Genomic DNA, 24,013 nt, shown 5'->3' on the forward strand with positions numbered 1-24,013 from the left:
TGTGGGTTCTGTGTGCATGTGGTACATACACATAAATGCAGATAAGGCACCCATACATGCGAAATAATGAGCTTATGACTTGTTTGGTTTGTGTTGCTGTAATCAAATACTTTTAAAGGCAGCTTAGGGCAAAAGGAGTTTTTATTTCAGTTCACAATTCTAGTTTACAGTCTAAGACTGGGAAAGTCAAGGCAAAGCCTTGTCATATCACAGGTAAGACTACAGAGAAAAAGGAGTATTTGTGTGCTTGCTCACTTTCTTGCTTGCTTAGACTCAGCTTGATTTCTCCATGGATATAGTTCAGGACTCTTTACATAGAGAATGGTGCCACTCATAGTAGGCTCTGTTTTCCCATTAAGATACGAACTACTTCATAGATATATCTATATAGGGCCTCACTGTAGACAATCTGTCTTTGAGACTCTTTTCCTTGTTGATTCTAGGATTTGTCAAGTTGACAGAGCTAATCATCACAGCTTAGTTCTTTTGAAAAAAAATAGTGTTGTGCAAGTGTCTGTGTGTGTGTGTGTGTGTGTGTGTGTGTGCACGCTCGAGAGGGAGGGAGGGAGGGGGGAGAGAGAGAGTGAGAGAGAGAGAGAGAGACTGGGTTTGAACTCTTGTGTATGCTAGGCAAATGTGCTAATGAGCTATGCTTTCATTTTATTTTTTAAAGATTATTTACTTTAACTGTTTGTGTGTGCCTGAGTATATGCATATGCATTACATGTGTGCAGTGTTCATGGAAGCCAGAACAGGGCCTTAGGTGTCTTGGAACTTTAGTTAAAGTTAGTTGGAAACTACCCGGATGTGGGTATTAGGAACCAAATTCTCTCCCAGAGCAGTTAGTGCTCTTAACTGCCAAGCTTGCTTACTTTGTTTTGAGACAAGTTCTCTCTAACTTACCCAGACTGGCCTTGCTTTTTTAAAAATTTTATTTATGTGTAGGCCATGTGGTGGTGGTGCACACCTTTAATTCCAGGGAGGCAGAGGCAGGTGGATCTCTTGAGTTGAAGGTCAGTCTGGGCTACAGAACTAGTTTTAGGACAGCAAAGACTACACACAGGAAAAAACCAAGCAACAAACAAACAAACAAACAACAACAGCAGCAACAAAGTGCACAAGAAACAAGCAACAAACAAACAAAAAACCCTGTCTCAACACCCCCTGCCGAAAACAACAGAAATAACAAAATGCAAACAATATTTTGGGTTTATATGTTCTGCTTGAGTGCAGGTGCCTGTGAAGGCTAAAGGTGTTGGTTCCTTCCTGCCAGTTCTGGGAAACACTACAGAAGCAGTAGATGTTTAAGATAGGGTTATACTCAGTGTAGCCCTGGCTGTCCTGGAGATCTGCTTGCTTCCGCCTCCTGAGTGCTGGGGTTAAAGACGTGCACAGCCAGCACCACCACTACAGGCTGGTAAATGTTCTTACCCTGAACCATCTCAGTGTCCTAGTAGGCTTGAAGTTTTGATCCTCTTCTGGCTCCTCAGTATATTCTACTATGCCAAATAAAATCTACTTTTTTTCTCATTTTAGTTGTATGGAACTGTTTGCCCCCCACCTCCTCCCTTTCTCGGGACTCTGGTTTTATAGCCCAGGCTAACTTGAATCTTATTATGTAACCCAGGCTAGCCTTGAGCTCAAGGTTGCCCTTCCTCAGCTATGATTACTGGGATTACAGATATGTTTTACTAAGCCTATCTGTCAGGCACTTAAAAAGATACAGGCCAGGTGAGTGCCAGCACTCATGAAGCAGAGGGAGGTGATCCCTGTGAGTTTCAGGAAACTTTGTCTGAAAATAAAACAAGAAACCAAACCCGAAAACAAACAAAAACCCAACAGCAACAAAAAGTCAGATGCTACTGGGCATTTAGCAGAGGCGGGTGGATGTGAGTTCCAGGTCAGCCTGGGCTATATAGAGAGGTCCTGTTTCGAAAAACAAACAAACAAAGCATTTTGAAAATGTACTTCGTTTCATATTTTGTGTGTGTATATATGTGTGGGTATGCATGGGCCATGGTATACAAGTATAGGGCAGAACAGTTAGGGAAGTCAGTGACTCAGGCTCACAGGGTGATCCTAGTTAGGCCATCAGCCTTGGTGGCAGGACCTTTATCTACCAAGCAGTCCACCGATAGGGGGTTGGGATTGAGGACTAGAGAACTGACAGGGTGGTTAAGAGTGTTTGTTCCTCATCTAGAGAACTCAGGTTTAATTGCTAGCATCCACATGGTGGCTTACAACATCATTAACTAGTTTGAGGCTACCTGATGTCCTCTTGTTCTAGTTACCTATTTGGTACACAGACATGGACTAGGCAGAGATTGGTAGATACCTGGAAGTTCCAGGATAACCATGGCTACTACAATGAGGTCTTGTCTTAAAAAGGAAAAAGACAAGAAAAGGTCAAGAGATTTAAATAATAGAATTAGTAAATTGTATCAGGACCCAAACATAGAACCTCTGATCTATTGTATATATATTTTTTACTTGTTTATTTTATATGGATGAGTACACTGTAGCTGCCTACAGACACACCAGAAGAGGGCATTGTTCATATAGGTCTGTGTACATGCACATTACTGTGCACAAGTGAAGGTCAGGTTGGTTCTCTCCCACCATATGGACCCTGCTGGGTTGGAGACTTAGGTCATCAGGTTTGGTAGCAGTTGCCTTATCCATCAAACCATCTTCTGACTGGTGAGTCTGTATTCAACATTTAATGTGCTTATTGTAATTGTTAGCTTGCCTAGTGACTTTGGCCTACTTTCTAAAGTCTGTTTAGCATGGTTTTTATAGAACCATTGATTTCAGTTTAACATTGTTAATGATGATACAGATTTACTTGGGATTTATGGATTAGGATTATGGATGTGTGTATGTGAGTGTGTGTGTGTTTTCTCTCTGCTTATGGTACATTTGAACATAATCAATTTTAGGCAGTAATCTTCAGGAAAAACCCTAAGGGGAACTGCTTATATGATGGGCCCGTTTCAAATTACAGGATATAGATTCTCTCTGCAAATAGAGGTTTTTAGAAAACACATAGAAGGGTCAAATAAAGAGTTTTCAGGGGTTGGGGTGGGGTCGTGGTTTGAGCAGGTTCTCTACAGTGCATGCCCACTCACCCACATCCCACTCCATGTTTTTTTTTTTTTTTTTTTTTTAGATTGAATTTATAAAATATTTGTTTTTAAAGCTTTTGCAATAGCAGATTGGACTAGACTGAGTTAAGCCATAAAGGTTGTTGTTTTTGGGAGAGTTCTGCCCTCTTGTGACTAGCCTCTGGTTTTTGATTTTAGACAGTGTCTCCTTATATAGCTGGTGTTGGTCTAGAGTTTGTCAGCCCTTCTGTCTTGACCTCTTGAGTGCTTGTATCACACACACAGATCTGTGTGCTACCAGGCCTGGCTTTGATTATTTTTCTAGAATTGTGAGGTAGCTGATTTTTATAAAATATTTTCATTGCTTCTATGATGGAATTCCTAAGGGTTCTTATTTTGGATTGTTTTTAAAAAAATTCTTATTAATTTTTTAAAAAGTGCCTTTTATTTGTTTGTTTGCTGCATGTGCAGCTTACAGATGGCTGTGAGCCACCATGTGGTTTCTGGAGGTTGAACTCTGGACTTCTGGAAGTGCTCTTAACCGTTGAGCCATCTCTCCAGCCCAATTTATTTTATTTTATGTGTATGAGTGTTGTACCTGCATGTATGTCTGAGTGTAACATACATGCAGTGATGAAGTCAGGGGAGAATGTTAGATGCCCTGGAACTGAAGTTGCAGACAGTGTAATTGCTGGCACTGAACCCTGGGTCCTCTGCAAAAGTAGTCAGTGCTCTTAACTACTTAGCTATCTCTCTTTATATTTATATATAAAGATATAATATATCTTTATATATGTATATAATATATATATAATATATATATAACATATATATTACTTTATATTTCGTAATACTTTAAAAATGAATTCTTGCTAAGAACATATATTGTAAGATATTTATCATATCAAAAGAGCAAGGAATAACCTAATTATCACTAGGTAAGAAAAGCACTTTTGAAAGAAAGAACTCCTGTGCATACCCATAATCCTAGCTAGTACATGATGGGCAGGAGGACTGCAAGCTTGAGGCTAGCCTCGGCTACACAGCTATAGCCTGGCTCCAAAAGAGGTTTCATCTGTATATGTATATAATCAAGTATTATGTTTACACTAATAACCACCCTCAGAATATTATCTTATTATAAAAATATTTCATAAGCTGGGCATCTTCTTGGGAATGGGCCATATTAATGTGAGTACAATCTAGTTGTAGTGTATGTGCTGCCAAAACAAGCATGTATTCTTCTGTAGTGTCTAATATAAGATCAGCTGCTTCAACTCACCCTGCCACAGAAAGTGACCTTGAGACAATCTTAAGTGGCCCAGGCTGGCCCAGCATAATAATATTTTATGATTAAAAATATGTTCATGATGTGATATAGGCAAAAATAGAATGCAGAATTCAGTATGTCTACATGTTGAAATTTCCTTTTGAGTCATTTTTTTTGTTAACATAAATGCACTTGTTGTGACTTTTTATATGCGTATGTACATTGTTATATCTTGCTCATTTTTGTCTCTATATTATCCCCATGTCAAAATTTTCTTTTTGTCAGTGCTTAGAATTGAACTTAGGGCTAGAGTGGAATGCTAGGGAAGTGTTCTATCACTGAGCTACATTCCTAGCCTGCTTTAAAAAACAGCTTTAAGAGGAGCTACACCCAGGGCCCAGTGGTTCAAAGCACACATTTCTCTTGTTTGATTCCAAGTTCCCATAAGGTGGCTCACAACCTATCAGTAACTGCAGTTCCAGAGCCCACACTGTCTTTTGACCTCCACATTTACCTGGCTCACATGGTACACATACATACAAATATTCAGTACAAATAAAACAGTTAAGTTTAAAAGTAAGTTTAAAAATCTTTACTTAGTGCTGGGGAGATGCATATGAGTTGGCACTATGAGGCTTGGAGGGGGACAGACAGTGTATGTGTGTGTGTGTGTATATATATATATATATATATATATATATACATACATATATATAAAATGGAAACAGTATATATGTAATGGAAACAGTATATATATATATAAAATAATAGAAACTATATATAATGGAAACAGTATATATGTAATGGAAACAGTATATATATATAAAAATAATAGAAACTATATATAATGGAAACAGTATATATGTAATGGAAACAGTATATATATATATAATAGAAACTATATATAATGGAAACAGTATATATGTAATGCAAACATTATATATATAATAGAAACAGTATATATAATGGAAACAGTATATATGTAATGGAAACACTATATATATATATATATATAATAGAAACAATGGAAACAGTATATTTAATGGAAAGCCCTGGAGGGAAACTTTATCAGAAGGTCAGCATTAGTGCTTCTGAGTGGGGAGATGATGCTTGCATGATGTCGATAAAAAAGGAAATTATTTATTCTGTATTCTTTACTAGAAAACCATATTAATTGTTTTGTCTGACATAAAATAACAGTAGCAGAGAACAGGACTGGCATGGGTGCAGAGTGCACACCTGTATTCAGTGGTCCGAATCCCATTCCTTGCGTGGAACAGCAACCTCAGTATTGGGCATATTCCACCTTTTGTCCTTTTGAGTTGGGGACTTTAACATCGATATTTGATGAGATGCTAAAAGAACATGCTAGTAGCTCTTACATAAATAATTTATTCTCATTAGAAAGGAACTTTGTTTATTTGGGATATAAAAGAATGAATTATTAGGCAGATGAATAACTTGTCTCTTTTATTAGCTTATCTTCTTTTTCTTTCAGGCACATATTAAATTTCCTATTGACTACCCATATTCACCACCTACCTTCAGATTCTTGACCAAAATGTGGCACCCCAACATTTATGAGGTAAGAGACATTTGTCGTAACTTTTATTGTTCAGATTAGTTCTTTAAAAAAAGACTAGGGTTTTGCCTGTCAAGGCCCTGAATTTGATCATCAGTACCACATAAAGTAAGTAGTTTGGGCTAGAGGGCTTGGCTTAGTGGTATAGCATTTGTTTATATGCACAAGGACCTGGATTCAGTCAGAACAGCACAGCTCCCATCCACCTTTAAATTAGATTGTATATTTCAGTAAATTGTTTTGCTCTAACCATAGAGAAATATTCATGATTTTCACACCTATACTTTGTAGTGTCTTGTTTAATTATTAAAATCAAGGGTAGTTTTATAATATATAGTAATTATAATCCAGTCAAAGATGGAGCCCTTGCAGCTCATTGCTAAGATCATAATGCACATGTGTTAATATTTGCATCTTACAAGTTCAGTGAAGTCATATGAATGTGTTTGTGTGCCTGTCCTCTGACTCCATAACAAGGTTCAGCTATGGGCAGAGGCTCAGATTTTGAGGGTGGGGGCGGGGTTAATCTTACTTCGTTTGGACTGGCTTCCTTTCAGGAGTTACTGCTGAGCATTTGAACCTCTTTTGAAATAAATCCAAGGTGAGGTTCTTCTGTGGACAAGTCAGTGTGCCTGAAGACAGCTTTTCTAGTAAAACTGTTGGTTGAAACATGAAACATACTTAGCTTTGGTCTAATCATGACAATACTGGAGTAATGCATTCACCTTTCCTGTGAAGTGTCTTCATTGCCTTTCCTTTTTAATTTATGTTTGAGACCATAATATGCTTTTCTAATGTATTTCAGGCTGTCTTTCAACTTGTCCTTGGGCCCTCCCAAGTGGGGTTCTGGGCATACACAGTTTTGTTTTTGTTTTTTCCACATAGAACAAACATGACAAAAGGGTGATGTGTGATTACCTCTTCAGAAACAGCCTCCTGCAATATTCTTTTTTAGTATTTAACATAATTATAATACTAAGGAACTGCATGAAGGCTCAACAAGTAAAGGTGCTACCAAGCCTGGCAGCTTGAGTTTAGTTCCCAGAACCTGCATGGTGGGTGGAGAGAACCGACTCTTCAGGGCTGTCCTCTGTCTACACACACCATAGAACCCTCCCCCAGTAAATACATACATGCAAAAACAAAAGATGGAGTCAACACTGTTGCTCTTACAGTGAATCCACAAGGCAGGTGGATCTCAGTTAGAGGCCAGTCTTGTCTACAAAGAGAGTTTTGGGATAGTCAGGGATACACAGAAAAACCCTGTATGGGGAGTGGGAGATTGAACTTTGATTATAGTTTATTAAGTACTGTTATGGCCCAAAAAGATGTAAACTTTTCTGTAATATTTGTGAATTAATTCCTTTAAAAACACCATGTTTATGAAATGTATAAAAATGAAGGAGAAACATAGAAGCAGAAGTTTATTGGCGCCATAGAGACGGGTCAGCACCACTTTTGCAGGAGCTCCAGGTTGAGTCCCTTTGTTCTTGTCAGGTGCACACAGCTGTAACACCAGCTCCAGGAATCTGACACCAACAGATTCCTACACATACACAATTAAAGATCAGTCTTTAAATATAAAATACATTTAACCTGGATTTGCCATCAGTGATTATACTATACAGCAAGATTCCTTTCTGCATGGGGCTGGAGAGATGGCTCAGCGGTTAAGAGCACTGACTGCTCTTCCAGAGGTCCTGAGTTCAATTCCCAGCAACCACATGGTGGCTCACAACCATCTGTAATGAGATCTGATGCCCTCTTCTGGTGTGCAGGTTTACATGCAGACTGAGCACTTATGTAAAATCTTTTGAAGAAAAAAACAGACTCTTTTCCACTTTTTGCTGTTACATATTGTTAAGTATATTTGTAGCAGGATGTGATGCTTTGCACTGTAATCCTAGCTCTTGGAAGGCAGAAGCAGGTTGATCTCTGTGAATGTGAAGTCAGCCTGGTGTGCATAAGTCAGATAGAGCTAGATAGTGAGACCCTGTCTTTTTATTAAGTAGTTTTCCAGTTACATGTTTTACTATGCTCAAAAGCATACAACTGGAATCCTATTGGACTTAGAAGCACTGTTGTATTCATACAAATGATTACAAACCTTATAGATAGGATAACTCAAATAAAATATTGCTGCTCATTACTACCCCACCCCACAACCTCAATTTATAGTGTATGGGAGAACCTGGTATCATGAGAGGCTGAGCCCAGGAACTAAAGGCTTAGATAAAACAAAATAGGCATCTGCTGTCTTGATAGTGGTTATGTAAAGGAAATATATTTGAATCCTGGGACTGGCCATGCAATCTGTTTACTTTTCCGTATCCTCACCTTTCTCACTGCTTTCCTTCCCTCCCCCTGTTACATTGTCAGTGTTGGACTCTGCAGCATATGGCACATTCCTGTGCCCACAGCCTTTCCTGTGTCGTTATTGGGCTAATGAGACCATTGTTAGGTAGTGAACTCAACAGCTGCAAAGCTTAGAGCATGAGATAGTTCTCATTTCTCTTGACTGTCTATGTTCATTATATTGATTTCACTAAGTTGAGTTATTCTCTAGGTAGTAGAATTATCTACTATCTTGTACAACTTCTAATTTTTCTAAATATTAACTTTAATGATTTATCCTAATTAGGAATCGCCTGTCAAAACTCAAGATAATACATTAGAATTTAATATACAGATTATACAGTTGCAGTCTTCCGACCTTTTAAATTAGAGAAATTATTAGCTATCATTGTTATTAAAGTCATGGGAATTTTAAATACAAAATTTAAAAGATTTTAAGATCTATATATGTTTTGTTTCCATTGTCAAAATGTTTTAGCCACATTAAAAACCATTTAGATAAGCTTGTAAAAACAATTTTTGCAGCAACTTTAGATTTTAAAAAGTTACATGGGGCTAGAGAGATGGATGAGTGGTTAAGAGATCCAGGGTTAGTTTCCAGCGTCAACATGATGGTTCACAGCTGTCCATCATTCCAGGGGATCCAGTGCCCTTTTCTGACATTCTGGACACCAGGCACACATGTGGCCTACAGATTCATGTGAAGTATGATACTCATAGACAGTAATTTAAAGGCCAAAGAAAGGTTTACAGAAACAGTTGACACTTTGGATATTTTGAGGCAGTGTCTCACTACATTCATTCCCTTAGGTAACACAGACACTCAAGTCCCTGCTTAGTCTTTCCCAGTGGGTATCTCCACTCCATATCCTTTTGTTTGGTGGTTTGGGTTTGGGGAGAGTAAGACTGAGATAGGGTCTTAGTATCCCAGTTTGGTCTGAAGTCACTGTAATCCCACCTCTGCCTGTTCTTTCTGCTTTACAGTTCCCGATAATTCATAGGTTAGAGCATGGTACTCTGCTGTGGATCTTGGTCTTTTTATCTTTTTATGTTTATGGATGTTTGCCTGTGTGGGTGGCTGTGTGCCACATATTTGCAGTGCCTGTGGAGGCCATAAGAAAGGTGTCAGATCCCTTGAGCTGCTGTGTGGGTACTGGTAACTGAACCAGGGTTCTCTGGAAAAGCAGCCAGTGATTAATTGTTGAGGCATTTCTACTTTGTTTTGAGACTGGGTGTTGAAAGAACTCACTATAGAACATTAATGCTGTTTTCATTATCCTGCATCACCCTGTGCAATCACACGCACACTCACACACACACACACTGCACACTCACACACACACTCACACGCACACTCACACACACACTCACACACACACTCACACACACTCACACACACACACTGCACACTCACACACACACTCACACGCACACTCACACACACACTCACACGCACACTCACACGCACACTCACACACACACTCACACACACACTCACACACACTCACACACACACACTGCACACTCACACACACACTCACACGCACACTCACACACACACTCACACGCACACTCACACGCACACTCACACGCACACTCTAGCTTAGGTAGTTTCCATTCAGGGCATCTTGCTTCAGCATCTCCAGTGATTGGATTTCACTTCTGTGACACATTCCTATCTCTATTTTATTTATTTATTTATTTTCCAAAGCTAGTTGCTTTCTTTATTATTGTGAATAAAATACAAAACAATTTACAGAAGAGAAAGTTTATGCTGGTTTACAGTTTGAGGGTACAGCTCATTGTGATGGGAAAACTCACAGCCATGGCAGCTTAAGATCTTAAGGTAGTTGATCACAAGGTTTGTCTGTAGTTTACTTTAAGGGATCAGAGGTGTGTGCCACCACTGCCTGACTTTACTCTGCTTTTTACCAGAATGGTTTTGTCCATATTCAGGGTGGACCTCCTCAAGTTAAACAGTCCCTGACAGATATGCCCAGAAAAATTGTTGCCATTGAGATTCTAGTCAAATTTCATCCAATTGGCAATTAAGATTAATCTTCACATCAATCATAAATTTCTAATTTCTGTGATTTCTTTGAGACAGTTTTATTAAAGATATTTTAGTATAGCTTAGGCATAAAAGTGAAAGAAAGACAGACACTTAGGACGTACCCAGGAGCATAGGTCTGAGCTTCTCACAGAAGAGGCTTACATTTATTTTATATTTATTTTATTCAGTGGCCTTTAAGAGGGTTCATGAAAGGCTAGAGAGAGCTGGCTCAGCAGGTAAGAGCACTTACTGCTCTTGCAGAGGACTCTGGTCTGATTCCCAGCATCCATTTTGGTGGTTTTAAAGCATCCCTAACTCAGTGTCAGGAGATACAATGCACCCTTATGTCCTCTACAAGCCCCAGCTGCACACACACTACACAGACATGAAACACTCATATGAACACAGCTACAGAAAGAAGAATTATGGACTTTTTTTGTCCAAGTTTTTCCTGCGTAGCCATGGCTGTCCTGGAACTCATTTTGTAGACCAGGTTGGCCTTGATCTCAGAGATCCACCTGGCTCTGACTTCTGAGTGCTGGGATTAAAGACATGTGCCATCACACCTGGCTCAGAAAGCTTTTTTTTTTTTTTTTTAAGGGACATAAATACAGTACTCTAAAAAGTATCCTTTGAATATGCATTTTAAAAATATTTACTCATTTTAGCTGGATAGTGGTAGTGCATCTCTTTAATTTCCTGCACTCAAGAGGCAGGTAGAGCTCTGAATTTGAGACCAGTCTACTCTACGAAGAGAGCACTAGGACATCCAGAACTCCACAGAGACCCAAGGCAGGGTCTCTGCGGAGTTTTTCATCATTCATTTTTATTTTATGTATCAGAATGTTTTGCCAGCATATATGCTTATATATCATATTCATGCAGAACAGGTCATCAGATCCCTAAAGCCAGAATCATAGAGAGTTGTGAGCCACTTTGTATGTGTTGGGAAAGGAACCCAGGACTTTCACAAAAACTAGCATCAGGTAGTCTTTTTTTTTTGTAAAGATTTATTTATTTATTTTATGTAAGTGTTCTACCTGCATGTACACCTGTGTGCCAGAGGCGAGTATCTGCTTAAGTTGTAGATGGTTATGAGCCACCATGTGGTTGCTGGGATTAAAGTAAACTAGAGCCTCTGGACGAGCAGTTGGTGCTCCTAACTGCTATGCCATCTCTCCACATGAACTATTCTTATCTGCTAAGAGATGCCTGTAGCACCATACATGTACATTTTATAATGTAATCAGAACTTTTTATTCTTGGAGACGTGGCCTTGGCTAGCCTGGGATTCTATAAATTCAGGCTGTTCTTGAACACATAGAAACCCACCTGCCTCTGCCTTCCACGTACTTGGATTAAAGGTGTACACCACCATGTCCTGACCAGACATATTATAGCAAGACAACCATACACATAGTTTTTAAAAAGAAAGGAAGGGGAAAAGGACAAAGCTGTAGAAATTGTGGCAGAAAAAGCAACCCCTTATATAATTGTTGGGCATGTGAGTTGGTAAAGCCAATATAAAAATTAACATGGAGGTTCCTCAAAAAGTTGGAGCTAGGATGTGATCTAGTTGTGTCATTGCTTGCTGTATATCCAGGGAGATCAAAGTTAGATACAATTGGGATTCCTGCCTGCCTATACTTACCTTAAGCCCATTCATAACAATCAAGTTACATCATCAGGTTAGATGCTCATTAGTCGCCAACACCACATAAACGACATAGAACATTTCTGTTATCATAGCACTGAGATGGAATCAGGAGAATTCAGCAAGTGGAAGGATAGCCTGGGCTTACCCAGGCCACATTGGGCTTTCTGTCTCTTAACACAGCAAGGTGTAAGCAGTAGCATCAGGAAGCAGAGGCAGCAGGTCAGTGCCTGGTCCAGGCGTGGTGGTGCACACATTTAATCTCACTGTACCCTCTGCAGGCAGAGGCAGAGGTGGGGATAGCTCTGAGTAGAGGCCACCTGGTCTACTTATAGAGGTCTAGGCCAGCCAGGACTATGTAGTGAGACCCTATTTCAAAACAGACAAATAGACAACAAAAGTATACATGGGGAAAAGAAAATATACTATGTACTCACAACAGAATATTATCTAGTCAAAGAGTAAAGTCCTGTCGCTTGTAGGAAAATGAACAGAAATGGCAATTACTCCATTAAGCAAAATAAGCCCAATTGAGAAAGGCAGGTGTGGTGTTATACACTTTTAATTCCAGCACACAGGAGGATGAGGCAGGCGGATCTCTGTGAGCTAGCCTGGTCTACAAAGTGAGTCCTAGACAGCCAGGGCTATACAGAGAAACCTTGTCTTGAAAAACAAAAACAAAACAAAAACGAATCCAAATCTTAAAAATAAAAACAGTAAACAAGTGAGAGACAGACGGGCATAAAATTAGAATAGGGATGGCTGGAAATTAAAAGGGCACCAGCATGAAGGAGAAGATAGAAAAAAAGGTGTTTGGGGGTGAATATGATCTAAATACATATATATATGAAAATGTTATATAAAACCCCCATAATTTGACTTAGGGTTTGCCTCTCTATGGGACCTGAGTATGGACAACTAGTTAAGGATGACTGATGAGCTAGCCCCAGGGATGTGGATGCACCTCTCTGTACCCAGCCCCGGGATTACAGAGCTGCATGACACTCAGCTTTATTCATGTATGTATTTTTATCTTTCTATATAATTTTTATTTTATCTCATATGTGACATTTAACTATTTCCTTTTGTTTGTTCAAGCGAAAATCTCCCTGTGTAGCTCTTACTGTCCTGGAGACCAAGCTGGCCTCAAACTCACAGAAGTCACCTGCTTCTACCTTCCTAATGTTAGGGTTAAAATTGTGCATCACCTCCGCCATCACCACACCAGCAACATTGAGCTTTTATGTTTGCGGTGGGGTTTGAATTTAGGTTTTCATGATTTCATAGCTGGTACATTGCCAACTGAGCTCTTAAGAAAAGACAGCTTTAAGAGGGCAGAGAGTATTTGGCAGTCTGACCCATAAATAATCTTCTGTCAAAGTAAGTCAGTCTGTCTCTCTGTCTCTGTCTGTCTGTCTGTCTCTCTTTCTCTCTCTGCAAACATCAGTAAGATGCCATTAAATTTATAAAGAAATGAGACCTACAGGGCAAAAACAACATTGAAAAAGAAGTAAAACATGAAACTTTTGTTATCAAGGGAGTTTGGTACTACCACGATGAAGAATTGAGAACATGTATAGTTACCAGTTTTTGGCCTGGAGTCTACACTAGCCTTTAACACACAATCTTTCTTCCTCAGTTTTCCAAGATTTGGGATTATAGGCAGGAACTATGATGCCCAGTTATGACACCATGCTCATTGAGTGTTGTCTTAGTTAGGGTCTTATTGCTGTGAAAAGACACCATGACCAAGGCAAGTCTTATAAATAACAACATTTCATTGAGGCTGGCTTACAGGTTCAGTTGTGCAGTTCATTATCATCAAGGCAGGAGCATGGCAGCATCCAGGCAGGCATGGTGCAGGAGGAGCTGAGACTTCTACCTTCTCATTCAAAGGAAGCCAGGGACAGGCTAAACATCTTCAGGCAGCTAGGACGAGTGTCTCCAATCCCACCCCCAGTGACACACTTCCTCCAACAAGGCCACACCTTCAACTAGTGCTACTCCCTGGGCCAAGCATATGCAAACCATCACCAGTGTCCTTTCTATGATTTCTGATATGATAAAACCACCACAAATATGTTTGGCTTGCATCTTTTGGATCAGTGTCTTTTAGAGGGAAGCTAGGGCAGGAACTGATGGATGCAGAGGGCATGGGAAGCCTCCTTCCTGGCTTTTATCTCAAGGCTTGCTTGACTATCTCTTTTTTTTTTTTTTTAACAACTTTATTTTAAAAAACAAAGATAAATGTACAAATTTTAAGCATTTTTGCATAAAAGTATACGAATACGTTTTTGTCAGTGCTTGTTTTTTTTTTTTTTTTTAAAGGTTTGATAGTGTGCATTGAAATCTTACTGGTTACAGTGAGCATAAAGTACATGTAAAACAGGATGTAACCTGGAATTAGTCAAAGTTTTCTTGGTGTGTAAGGATTAAGCATAATGGTTTTTTCTCTTCTTTTTTCTTTTTTCCCCTTTTCTTGAACTTCATATAGTCTGTGAGTTTCTGGGGTGTTCAGAGCTTTCTGGGGTTAGTATCCAATTATCAGTGACTGCATATTATGTCTGTTCTTTTGTGACTGGGTTATCTCACTCAGGATGATATTCTCTAGATGCAACCATTTTCTTAAGAATTTGGTTAAGTCATTGTTTCTGATAGCTGAGTAGTACTCCATTGTGTAAATATACCACAATTTTTGTATCCATTCATCTACTGAAGGACATCTGGGTTCTTTCCAGCTTCTGGTTATTATAAATAGAGCTGCTATGAACATTGTGGTGCATGTAACTTTGTTGTATATTGGAGTGTCTCTGGGGTATATGCCCAGAAGTGGAATAGCTGGATCTTCAGGTAGTACTATGTCCAATTTTCTGAGGAATCGCCAGACTGATTTCCAGAGTGGTTGTATCAGTTTACAACCCCACCAGCAGTGGAGAAGTGTTCCTCTTTCTCCACATCCTCACCAGCATCTGTTGTCATCTGAATTTTTGATCTTGGCCAATCTGACTGGTGTGAGGTAGAATTTCAGGGTTGTTTTGATTTGCATTTCCCTGATGGCTAATGATGTCGAGCACTTCCTTAGATGTTTCTCAGCCATTCGATATTCCTCAATTGAGAACTTTTTGTTTACCTCTATACCCCATTTTTTAATAGGGTTGTTTGGTTCTCTGGTGTCTAGCTTCTTGAGTTCTTTGTATACCTTGGATATTAGGCCTCTATCTGATGTGGGGTTGGTAAAGATCTTTTCCCACTCTGTTGGTTGCCATTTTGTTTTCTTGACAGTGTCCTTAGCCTTTGCAATCTCATTATGTCCCATTTGTCAATCTTTGACCTTAGATCATGAGCCATTGGTGTTCTGTTCAGGAAAATTTCTCCTGTGCCTATGTGTTCTAAGGTTTTCCCTATTTTCTCATCTAGTAATTTCAGTGCACCTGGTTTAATGTGGAGATCTTTGATCCACTTACACTTGAGCTTTGTACAAGGAGATAAGAAAGGGTCTATTTTAATTCTTCTGCATGCTGAGTGCCAGTTGGACCAACACCATTTGTTGGATAGGCTGTCCTTTTTCCATTGAATGTTTACAGCTCCTTTGTCAAAAATCAGGTGACCATATGTGTGAGGGCTCATTTCTGGATCTTCTATTCTATTCCATTGATCCACGTACCTATCTCTGTACTAGTACCATGTAGTGTTTAGCACAATTGCCTTGTAATATATCTTAATATTGGGAATCATATACAGTGATTCCCACAGATGTTTTCTTGTTGTTGAGGATGGATTTCGCTATTCTAGGTCTTTTGTTATTCCAGATGAATTTGCACATTGCTCTTTCCAACTCTATGAAGAATTGGGTTGGAATTTTGATGGGGATTGCATTAAATCTGTAGATTGCTTTTGGTTGGATTGGCCATCATTCTTATAAAACTAAGGACCACCTGTCCAGGGTGATACCACCCGACATCCACATCAGTCAGTCGTCAAGGTGATGCTCCAAAACCTTGTCCATAGAGCAGTTTGGCCTCGTTTGTGTCAAGTTAACATAAAAATTAGCACAAGTGGGAAATAACAGTCTCATTAATAGTTGTATTTCCATGAACAACAACAAAAAAGGATAAAAGATATTCAAAAGCTGCTCAGAAATAAACTTTAGAGGCAGAGGAAAGAGAATCCTGCATTTGAGGCCAGCTCAGTCTGTAAAGTTCTTTAAGGAACTTCAAAATATCTCACTAATAAGAGATTTTTACTCTTATTGACAAATAGCCAAAGTTAGTTCCAAATATATACTTAGGCAGAGGTAAGAGAATTACCAAAATCCCGGAGTTTGAGGCCACAATGAGCAACAACCTGTTGGAAAATATAAGGAGAACTTGATTAATTAATGAACTGAAATACACATCGAACCCACAGTGAGACTGTCCATCAGCCTAGGCTGGCTGCATCTGAGTAACTGAAAACAAGAACTGGTCAGGCCGTGAAGTAACTGGAAAGGCCACGTAACTGTTGGTAACTCACAGAGCAGTGTATGTGCTCTTAGAATTGTGTTGTAAGGAAGAAGAGTCAGTCAGTGTAGACAAGCTCACAGTGTAGTCAAGCTCACAGTGTAGACAAGCACACAGTGTAGGCAAGCTCACAGTGTAGACAAGCTCACAGTGTAGACAAGCACACAGTGTAGGCAAGCTCACAGTGTAGATAAGCTCACAGTGTAGACAAGCTCACAGTGTAGACAAGCTCACAGTGTAGGCAAGCTCACAGTGTAGACAAGCTCACAGTGTAGACAAGCACACAGTGTAGGCAAGCTCACAGTGTAGACAAGCTCACAGTGTAGGCAAGCTCACAGTGTAGACAAGCTCACAGTGTAGGCAAGCACACAGTGTAGACAAGCTCACAGTGTAGTTATCTGGGAGGCAGCTTGACAGGCAGTTTGTCCTCTTAACACAGCATAGTAGCTTCCTTATGAGAACTTAGAACTAACTGCCTCAGCCTCAGACTTTTTACCAGGTACAGTAGGGGGTCTGGTTATTTTATTTTATTTTATTAATTTGTGGAGCTGGAGAGATGTTCAGCAGTTAAGAACATGTGCTGCTCTTCTGGATGACCTAGATTCAATTCCCGGCACACACAGCAGCTCACAGCCAGCTGTATGTAACGTCCACACTCTTCATAGCTGCTACAGGCATTGCACACATGTGGTGAACAGATTTTCATGAAGGCAGAATCATAAAAATAAAAATTTAAAAAGAATATTTTTTATACTGTGTGTTTGTTTGTGTGTGTAAATGTGTGTGGGTCTACAGAAGACAATGATACCAGATCCACTACAGGTGGTTGTGAGCTGCATAATGTGGGTGTTGGGAACTGAACTTGGGTCCTATGTCAAAGCTACATCTCCGTATTATTTTCTTTTTTAAAGATTTGATTGCTGGATATCAATGTCTGTGGGGTGGTGGATTGTGAGAGGAAGCCTGGTAAGGTCAAGCTGGGCTTGAAGCCCTGGGGACCCAGAAGGGACAGATGTTAGGAGCTTGCTATAGCCACAGCCTGCCATAAAGAGAATTGTGGCCATCAGTCACATAGGGGCAGCGCCCCCAAGCTCTCCACATGTAGATGAGGTGCCCCTAGCATTTCAGACCAAGTCAATAGGAAGCACCTGCTGTCAGACCTCAACCCACCCCAAGACTGTATGTAAGGTCCTATCCAGAAGGAATAAAAATGTATGAAAACTACTCCATCATCTGAGAGCATCTATATTATACAAGAGCTGTAACACTGCCTGGGAAGAGAACACTTTCCCAAAGCTTTTGCTACTAGAAGTTCCTCTTCACTTCCCTTTACTGAGCTCAGCTGGGGCATGGCCGGCCAGTGCCCCTCCTCAAATTGGCTGTGTGGAGGTGCAGTGGCCCAAGGCTGGTCCACAGTGTGTGGGGTGATCCTGACTGATGCTCCTGGGTTCTATAAGAAATCAGGCTATAAGCAAGCCATGGGGAACAAGCCAGTTAAGTAGCATCCCTTTGTAGCCTTTGTACCAGCCCCTGCCTCCTTCGGGTTTCTGTCTTGACTTCCTCCAGTGGTGAACAGTAATATAAGGCAGTGTAAGTCAACAAAACTCTTTCCAAGTTGCTTTTGGTCATGGTGCTCATCACAGCAGTAGTAACACTGGCTAGGATTTACAGACATTTGCATTAAAAAAAGAAACAAACCACTTTTTTTTCTCTCATATAGTGCATCCCAACTGCAGTTTTTTTCTCCCTCCCCTCCTCCCAGTACATACATATAATGTAAGAAATTCAAAACAAAACACTCACACACACACACACACACACACACACACACACACACACACACACACACACAGATTTTAAGATGCTTTGTACTAGGGAGATACCTCAGTAAAGTGATCATTGTGCAAACATGAGGACTGAGCTCCTATCCCCAGCACTCCTGTAGAAGGCCAAGTATGACAGTGCAGAGCGCATCTATAACTCCGGTGCTGTGTAGGTAGAGGCAGGAGGATCCTTGTGCATTTCTAGCGAAGCAGTGTAGTTGACTGTCTCAGTGCTTGAAAAATACGGTAGAGAGCTGTTGAAGAAATGGCATGGTGGTGGCCGCTGACTCCCTCACACATGCAGACAAGGGTTTTGTTTAACTTTTCCACACAGGGTTTTTCCTGTAGAGTTCTGGCTGTCCAGAACTCCTCTGTAGACCAGGCTGGTCTCAGGCTCAGAGATGCGCCTGCCCCCGACTCCTAAGTGCTGGGATCAAAAGTTCATGCTGCTACAGCTCAGCCATCTGTACATGTTTGAAATTTGAGTTACAATAATAATTTTATAATTCACACTATATATGTCAGTTCCAAAAAGTTTAACTCTTATCTACCTCCTTAATATTTCAAAAGCAAACAACTTGCTGGGCATTAGTGAACACACCTATAATCATGGCATTCAGGAGGCAGAGTCAGGGGGATCTCCTGACTTTGAGCTCAGCCTGGTCTACCAAGTTCCAGGACAGCCTGGGCTACACAGAGAAACCTGTCTTGAGAAAAAAACAACAGGAAAAAGCAAAGTAGGGGGAGAAAAGAAACCAACGACTATTTTACTTAAGCTATTATTTCCTATTGAGTATACATATATATATTTTTTGCCATCAATAAGAAATTATTTTTAAAAACTCCAAATGCTGGTGTTGTCCAGAAAATTTTAACAGGTTTATTTATAATTGTTATAAAGTTGAACTGTTGAAATGTGTTCATTGAATCATTTTGCTTGCATTAATGCTTTACATCTTGCATTTATATTAAAAATTCACACACAAATGAACACGGAGAAACTGCCAATGCCTGATTCTGTCCCCTGTGTTTCCACTCACAATCATACACTTAGGTACCTTTGACCCCTTGGAAAAAATACCTAACATTCAGAACTACTGATAACAGGAAAAAGAGGAAAAAAATTTTTTTTGAGAATGAAATGTTTCCCCTCATAGTGGACTCTTAAGCACGTTCTCCATGTATGCGGTGTGCTAGCTGGATATCTTTTGGCATAATGTTACACGTTTGGCATGGATAGCACACAGGTTGGTATCTTCAAAAACGCCAACCAGATAGGCCTCACTTGCCTTCTGCAAAGCACCAATAGCTGCACTCTGGAAGTGCAGATCTGTTTTGAAGTCCTGAGCAATTTCTCGAAACAGACGCTGAAAGGGAAGCTTGTGAATCATCAACTTCGGATAGCGTCTGATTTCACAGAGAGCCACAGTGCCAGGCCTGTAAAGATGAGGTTTCTTCACCCCTCCAGTAGAGGGCGCACTCTTGCGAGCGGCGTTTGTAGCCAGGTGTTTTCTGGGTGCTTTGCAGGCAGTCTGCCCATGGTATGGGCGCCTCCATACCTACCCCTCTTCTCCTGCGACTGGAGCTCAGCAAGGGAGAGGCGGCGCTGGCGTTAGAGAGTGAGGGCGGCCTGGCGAAGGCTGCGAACACAAATCCGAGTATACGTATATTTATATACCTCCCTGTGGCCTATGTATTTGAAGTAATCTGACTGTACTTGTTAGATTAGATCTTACAATGTTTGCATTATGCAAATTATAATGACCATAGCAGTTAGTTTGTAACCATATATTTAGGAGGTATCATGATTGTTTGTTTTTTCTGTTTGTTTTATGAAGAGGGTGCTACAGACGGGACATACATCTTGGAGACTAGCTAATATGTTTTGTTTTGTTTGAGGAATAGCCCTAAGTCACCTGGAATTTAATATGTATATAGATCAGGCTGGCTCACACTTGGAGTGACTGACTGTCCTGCCTCTTGTCTTCTTTGAGTGCTGACATATGCCACCATACCTAGTCCAGATAAAATTTTATAATATTTAGTTCTTCTTCAGCTTAGAATTTGAACATTTAAGAAGTTTTAATAAAAAATTTATTGTTAAAATTTGTTCAAAACATTTTTAACAACAACAACAACAAAAAAAAAATAACAACAAAAACAAAAAAATCCCCCGATGTGCCTAATTCACATTTTTGGAGGTTTTGTTTCTGTTTTATTAAAGTCATTTTCTTACTGTGTAACCCTAGCTGTTTTGGAATTTGCTGAATAGCCCAGGCTGGCCTCAAACTCACATATATGTACCAAGTGCTAGGGCTAAAGGCATGTTTCATCATTCCTGGGTGTGCATGTGTTTCTGCACACCTATTTACATTTGAGACCTGGTAAGACTGTAGCCCAGCTGGGCCTCTGGGCCTCATACTTGAGATCCTTTTGCCTCTGCCCGAGTATTGGGATTGCAGATGTGTGTAGTCACACCTTGCTTATATCAGTCTCTTATATATTGACTGAATACTGTGTTATTGTCTTGTAGAATGGAGATGTATGCATTTCAATTCTTCATCCGCCTGTAGATGACCCACAGAGTGGAGAGCTGCCCTCTGAAAGGTGGAACCCTACTCAGAATGTGAGGTAAGTGTTCTGTTTGAAATGAGACCTACTTTGTTAACATTTTGCTTTTATTTTTTGTTGGTTCATTTTTGAGACAGGGTTTCTCTATGTGGCCCTGTGGCTATACTGGAACTCATTATGTCTCCTCAGTGCTGGGATTAAATGTATGTGCTACCATTAACCTGGTTATTTTTTGAGACCAGCCTCAAATTCCTGGGCTCAAGTAAGCCACTTACCTCAACCTCCCAAATACATAGGGAGTACAGACGTCTGCTCTTTGAATCTACTTTTGGGTGTATGTGTGGTGTATTTCATTCTACTTGAACCTGTGAATAGAATCTTTCCTGTGTTTGATAACTCTCTCTCTGGCATGAGGCTTGTTGGAAGGGTTTCAAAGTAAAAGTGTATCCCGGTGATCAGCAGGCTAAGGAATGCTGCAAAATTCACACCATGCAACAAGCTCTCACAGCAGATTTATTGGAGGGTGGGGTATATGAAAGATGATGGCCTTTGAGTGGGGTGAGAGAGTGGCTCGGGCAAAGGGGGGATATGCAGCAGTGCCCAAAGTGGGCACAGCACATTGGCCTTTAGTGACAGTGGGTCATGTCAGCCTTCCATGACGCTGACTGAAGGTGGAGTTGGGACAGGGAGCACCTGGCTCTGGAATGTGTGTAGTTCAGTTGACTGAGACACGCACCTGCATCATTTTGAAGTGTTGGCTCCTTGAGCAGTAGTGGCTGGGACTCTGATTTCCCGAATCTGCTTCTTCCTCTTACATTAATTAACATTTGCTCTTCATTAGATCCCTTAACCTTTGTGTTTAAATTGTCCCTCTTTCCCCGTGTCCTGACTGTGTGTATTGCACATCTGTTAGTCACTTTAGTGGCTGTCTTCTTCACCAGGGTGCTGTCACTATTTTCTGTTAAAAGGAACTTGATTTTCCTTGGACCCCAGCACAAGGGAAGTTAGTTGTAGGAGGCACAGCTCAAAGGAAGCATGGGAAGGACCAGGCTAGGGACTACACAGGCCTGCTGTCTTCAGAGGAAGTTAGGCTGATGAGTGGTTACCCAGAATGCTGGAGTGAGAGAGATGGAGGCCTCTGCTATTCTGTTGGGGGCCAGCTTCCACCCCAAATCCAAAAACCGGGCATTGCCTTGAGTGAGTAGAACTCATCCTTATGAAAGAAGCCCTATGTACCTTGTATTGTCCATCATTAGGATCCACCCTTATGGTTATTACAAATTATCCTCTAGGCCCTAGCCCTGAATACTGTTTCCTAGTCAGTAGAATTGATTCTTAGAATAAAGGTCTTAGATGCTGTAGTAGGGTAATTTGTGAAGGAATTTTTATGTAGCTATTCCTGAAGCTTTGTTATGAGAATTGTCACGTGGAGACCCCACCCTCATTTTACATCAGCTTTTACTGTGTTTAAATGTGTAAGAAGATTAAACCACAGGGTCAGACTTTCTAGAACTTTTGGTCTATTATTACTAAGTATGGTTGTAGTGAGTTTTCATTCTCATCTCTTTGAGCTTCAGTTTCCGTCAGCTGTGATACCTGCAGGGACACCCGAACAGGAAGTGATGCTATAAACCAGCTGGCCTGGAACTCACACATATCCACCTGCCTCTGACCCTCAGTCTTGGGATTAAAGTTCTGTGCCACCATACCACATGAAGCATCTTTATTTCTGTATTTATGTATTTGTTTATTTATTTAAAAAGCGGGCCTCATGTTGTTCAGGATGACTTTAAGTTTACTGTAAGCTGAGGATCCCTTTGAACTTCTAACCCTTTTGCCTCATCTCCCAGAATGCTCAGATTACAGCATATATGTTTCTGTTATTAGTTTCCCGTACCTAGTTTGTCGGATGGACATTATAGATCTGTGTTACATTTCCCGTTTTGTACTCTGGAGTTTTAGGTATCCTGAAAGGTAAGAGGGACAACTTGTAAACATGCTTAAGAGTTTATTTATTGAGAGTTATTCATACACACCCCATCCTGGTTGTCCCTTGAAGTATGAGTGTGGTGCTTATTTCACAGGGCTAGTGCCTACCCTGGCTTGACCAAGTGCACTTGAGGGAGTGGTCTTTCTGATATTGGTGGTGCTTCTTTTTAGAGACTGAGTGTTGAAACAATGTCTCTGTTTCTCTACTCTGGGAAACAAGCCTCAGCTCTGATAGAAAGCCTGGAACGAATTTCCAATCATTACATTTCTTCCTGGATGCTGTATCTTCCTGTTTACCAGGAATTCAGACTATTTTTCCTTGGATAGTTGTGCTGGCACATACTTTTAATCCTAGCTCTCAAGAGGTAGAGATTGGTCCATCTCTGAGTTCAAGGCCAGCCCAGCCTACATAATGAGTTATAAGACTACACATTAAGATCCGGTCTTGAGAGAGAAGGGAGAGAAAGGAGAGCTCTTTCTAACACAGAAGTGTATTCTGCTTTTACTCGGGTCTGTTTTGTTGTTGAGAGGCTCTGGAGTCACACCCTTGCACACAGGCTTTGCGCCGTCCTCCTTTAGAACTGGTTTCTTTCTTGGGTCTGTTGTTGGTTGTTACTTCAGTCTGTGAAACTGTCCCATTTGCTGGTGTCACCTGGTAGTCTTTTGAGCAAAGTGAGGAAAGTGTCCCCTCGTGACTCAGAACAGTGGTGAATCTTTTTCCTGTTCTTTGTGCTTCTGTTATTTGTAGAGGCAAGGGTTTTGTTCTGTTGTTTTACTCTTAGCTTAGCCTCTATCTCCTGCATGCTGGGATTCCCGGTATGCAGCAGCACACCTTGGAGGTTCTTCCTGAGGATGGTAAATAGCTAGATTTGTTTGAGGGATAGTCTTGGAAGTGCCACGTCCCCTGTGTAGCTCTGGCTGGCCTAGCATTTGTTCTGTAGACAGCTTTGCCTTGTATTTGCTGACTCTGCCTCCCAAGTGCTCATCATGTCCAATGATGCTGCCCATGAGAGACAGGAGGCAGGCAGGGCGAGCTTCCTATCACATCACTGCTGCTGGACTGTCAGGGTTCCGCAGTCTGTCTGTCTAAGGTACTGTCAGTAACTGAATCTG

The 24,013-nt window shown here is 40.6% G+C and overlaps 1 protein-coding gene across 1 annotated transcript in view; it reads left to right on the forward strand.

Moving 5' to 3' along the window:
- The window catches only part of UBE2R2 (ubiquitin conjugating enzyme E2 R2), a 58,447-nt gene that overhangs the window by 27,855 nt on the left and 6,579 nt on the right, over positions 1-24,013 (forward strand). The window contains exons 2-3 of the mRNA XM_080938675.1: positions 5,873-5,959; positions 20,874-20,971. Of these exons, the coding sequence (XP_080794801.1) occupies positions 5,873-5,959; positions 20,874-20,971 (185 nt within the window). The remainder of the gene's footprint in view (positions 1-5,872; positions 5,960-20,873; positions 20,972-24,013) is intronic.

This window comes from Micromys minutus (genome assembly GCF_963924665.1).
Source record: "Micromys minutus genome assembly, chromosome: 26".
NCBI lineage: Eukaryota > Metazoa > Chordata > Mammalia > Rodentia > Muridae > Micromys > Micromys minutus.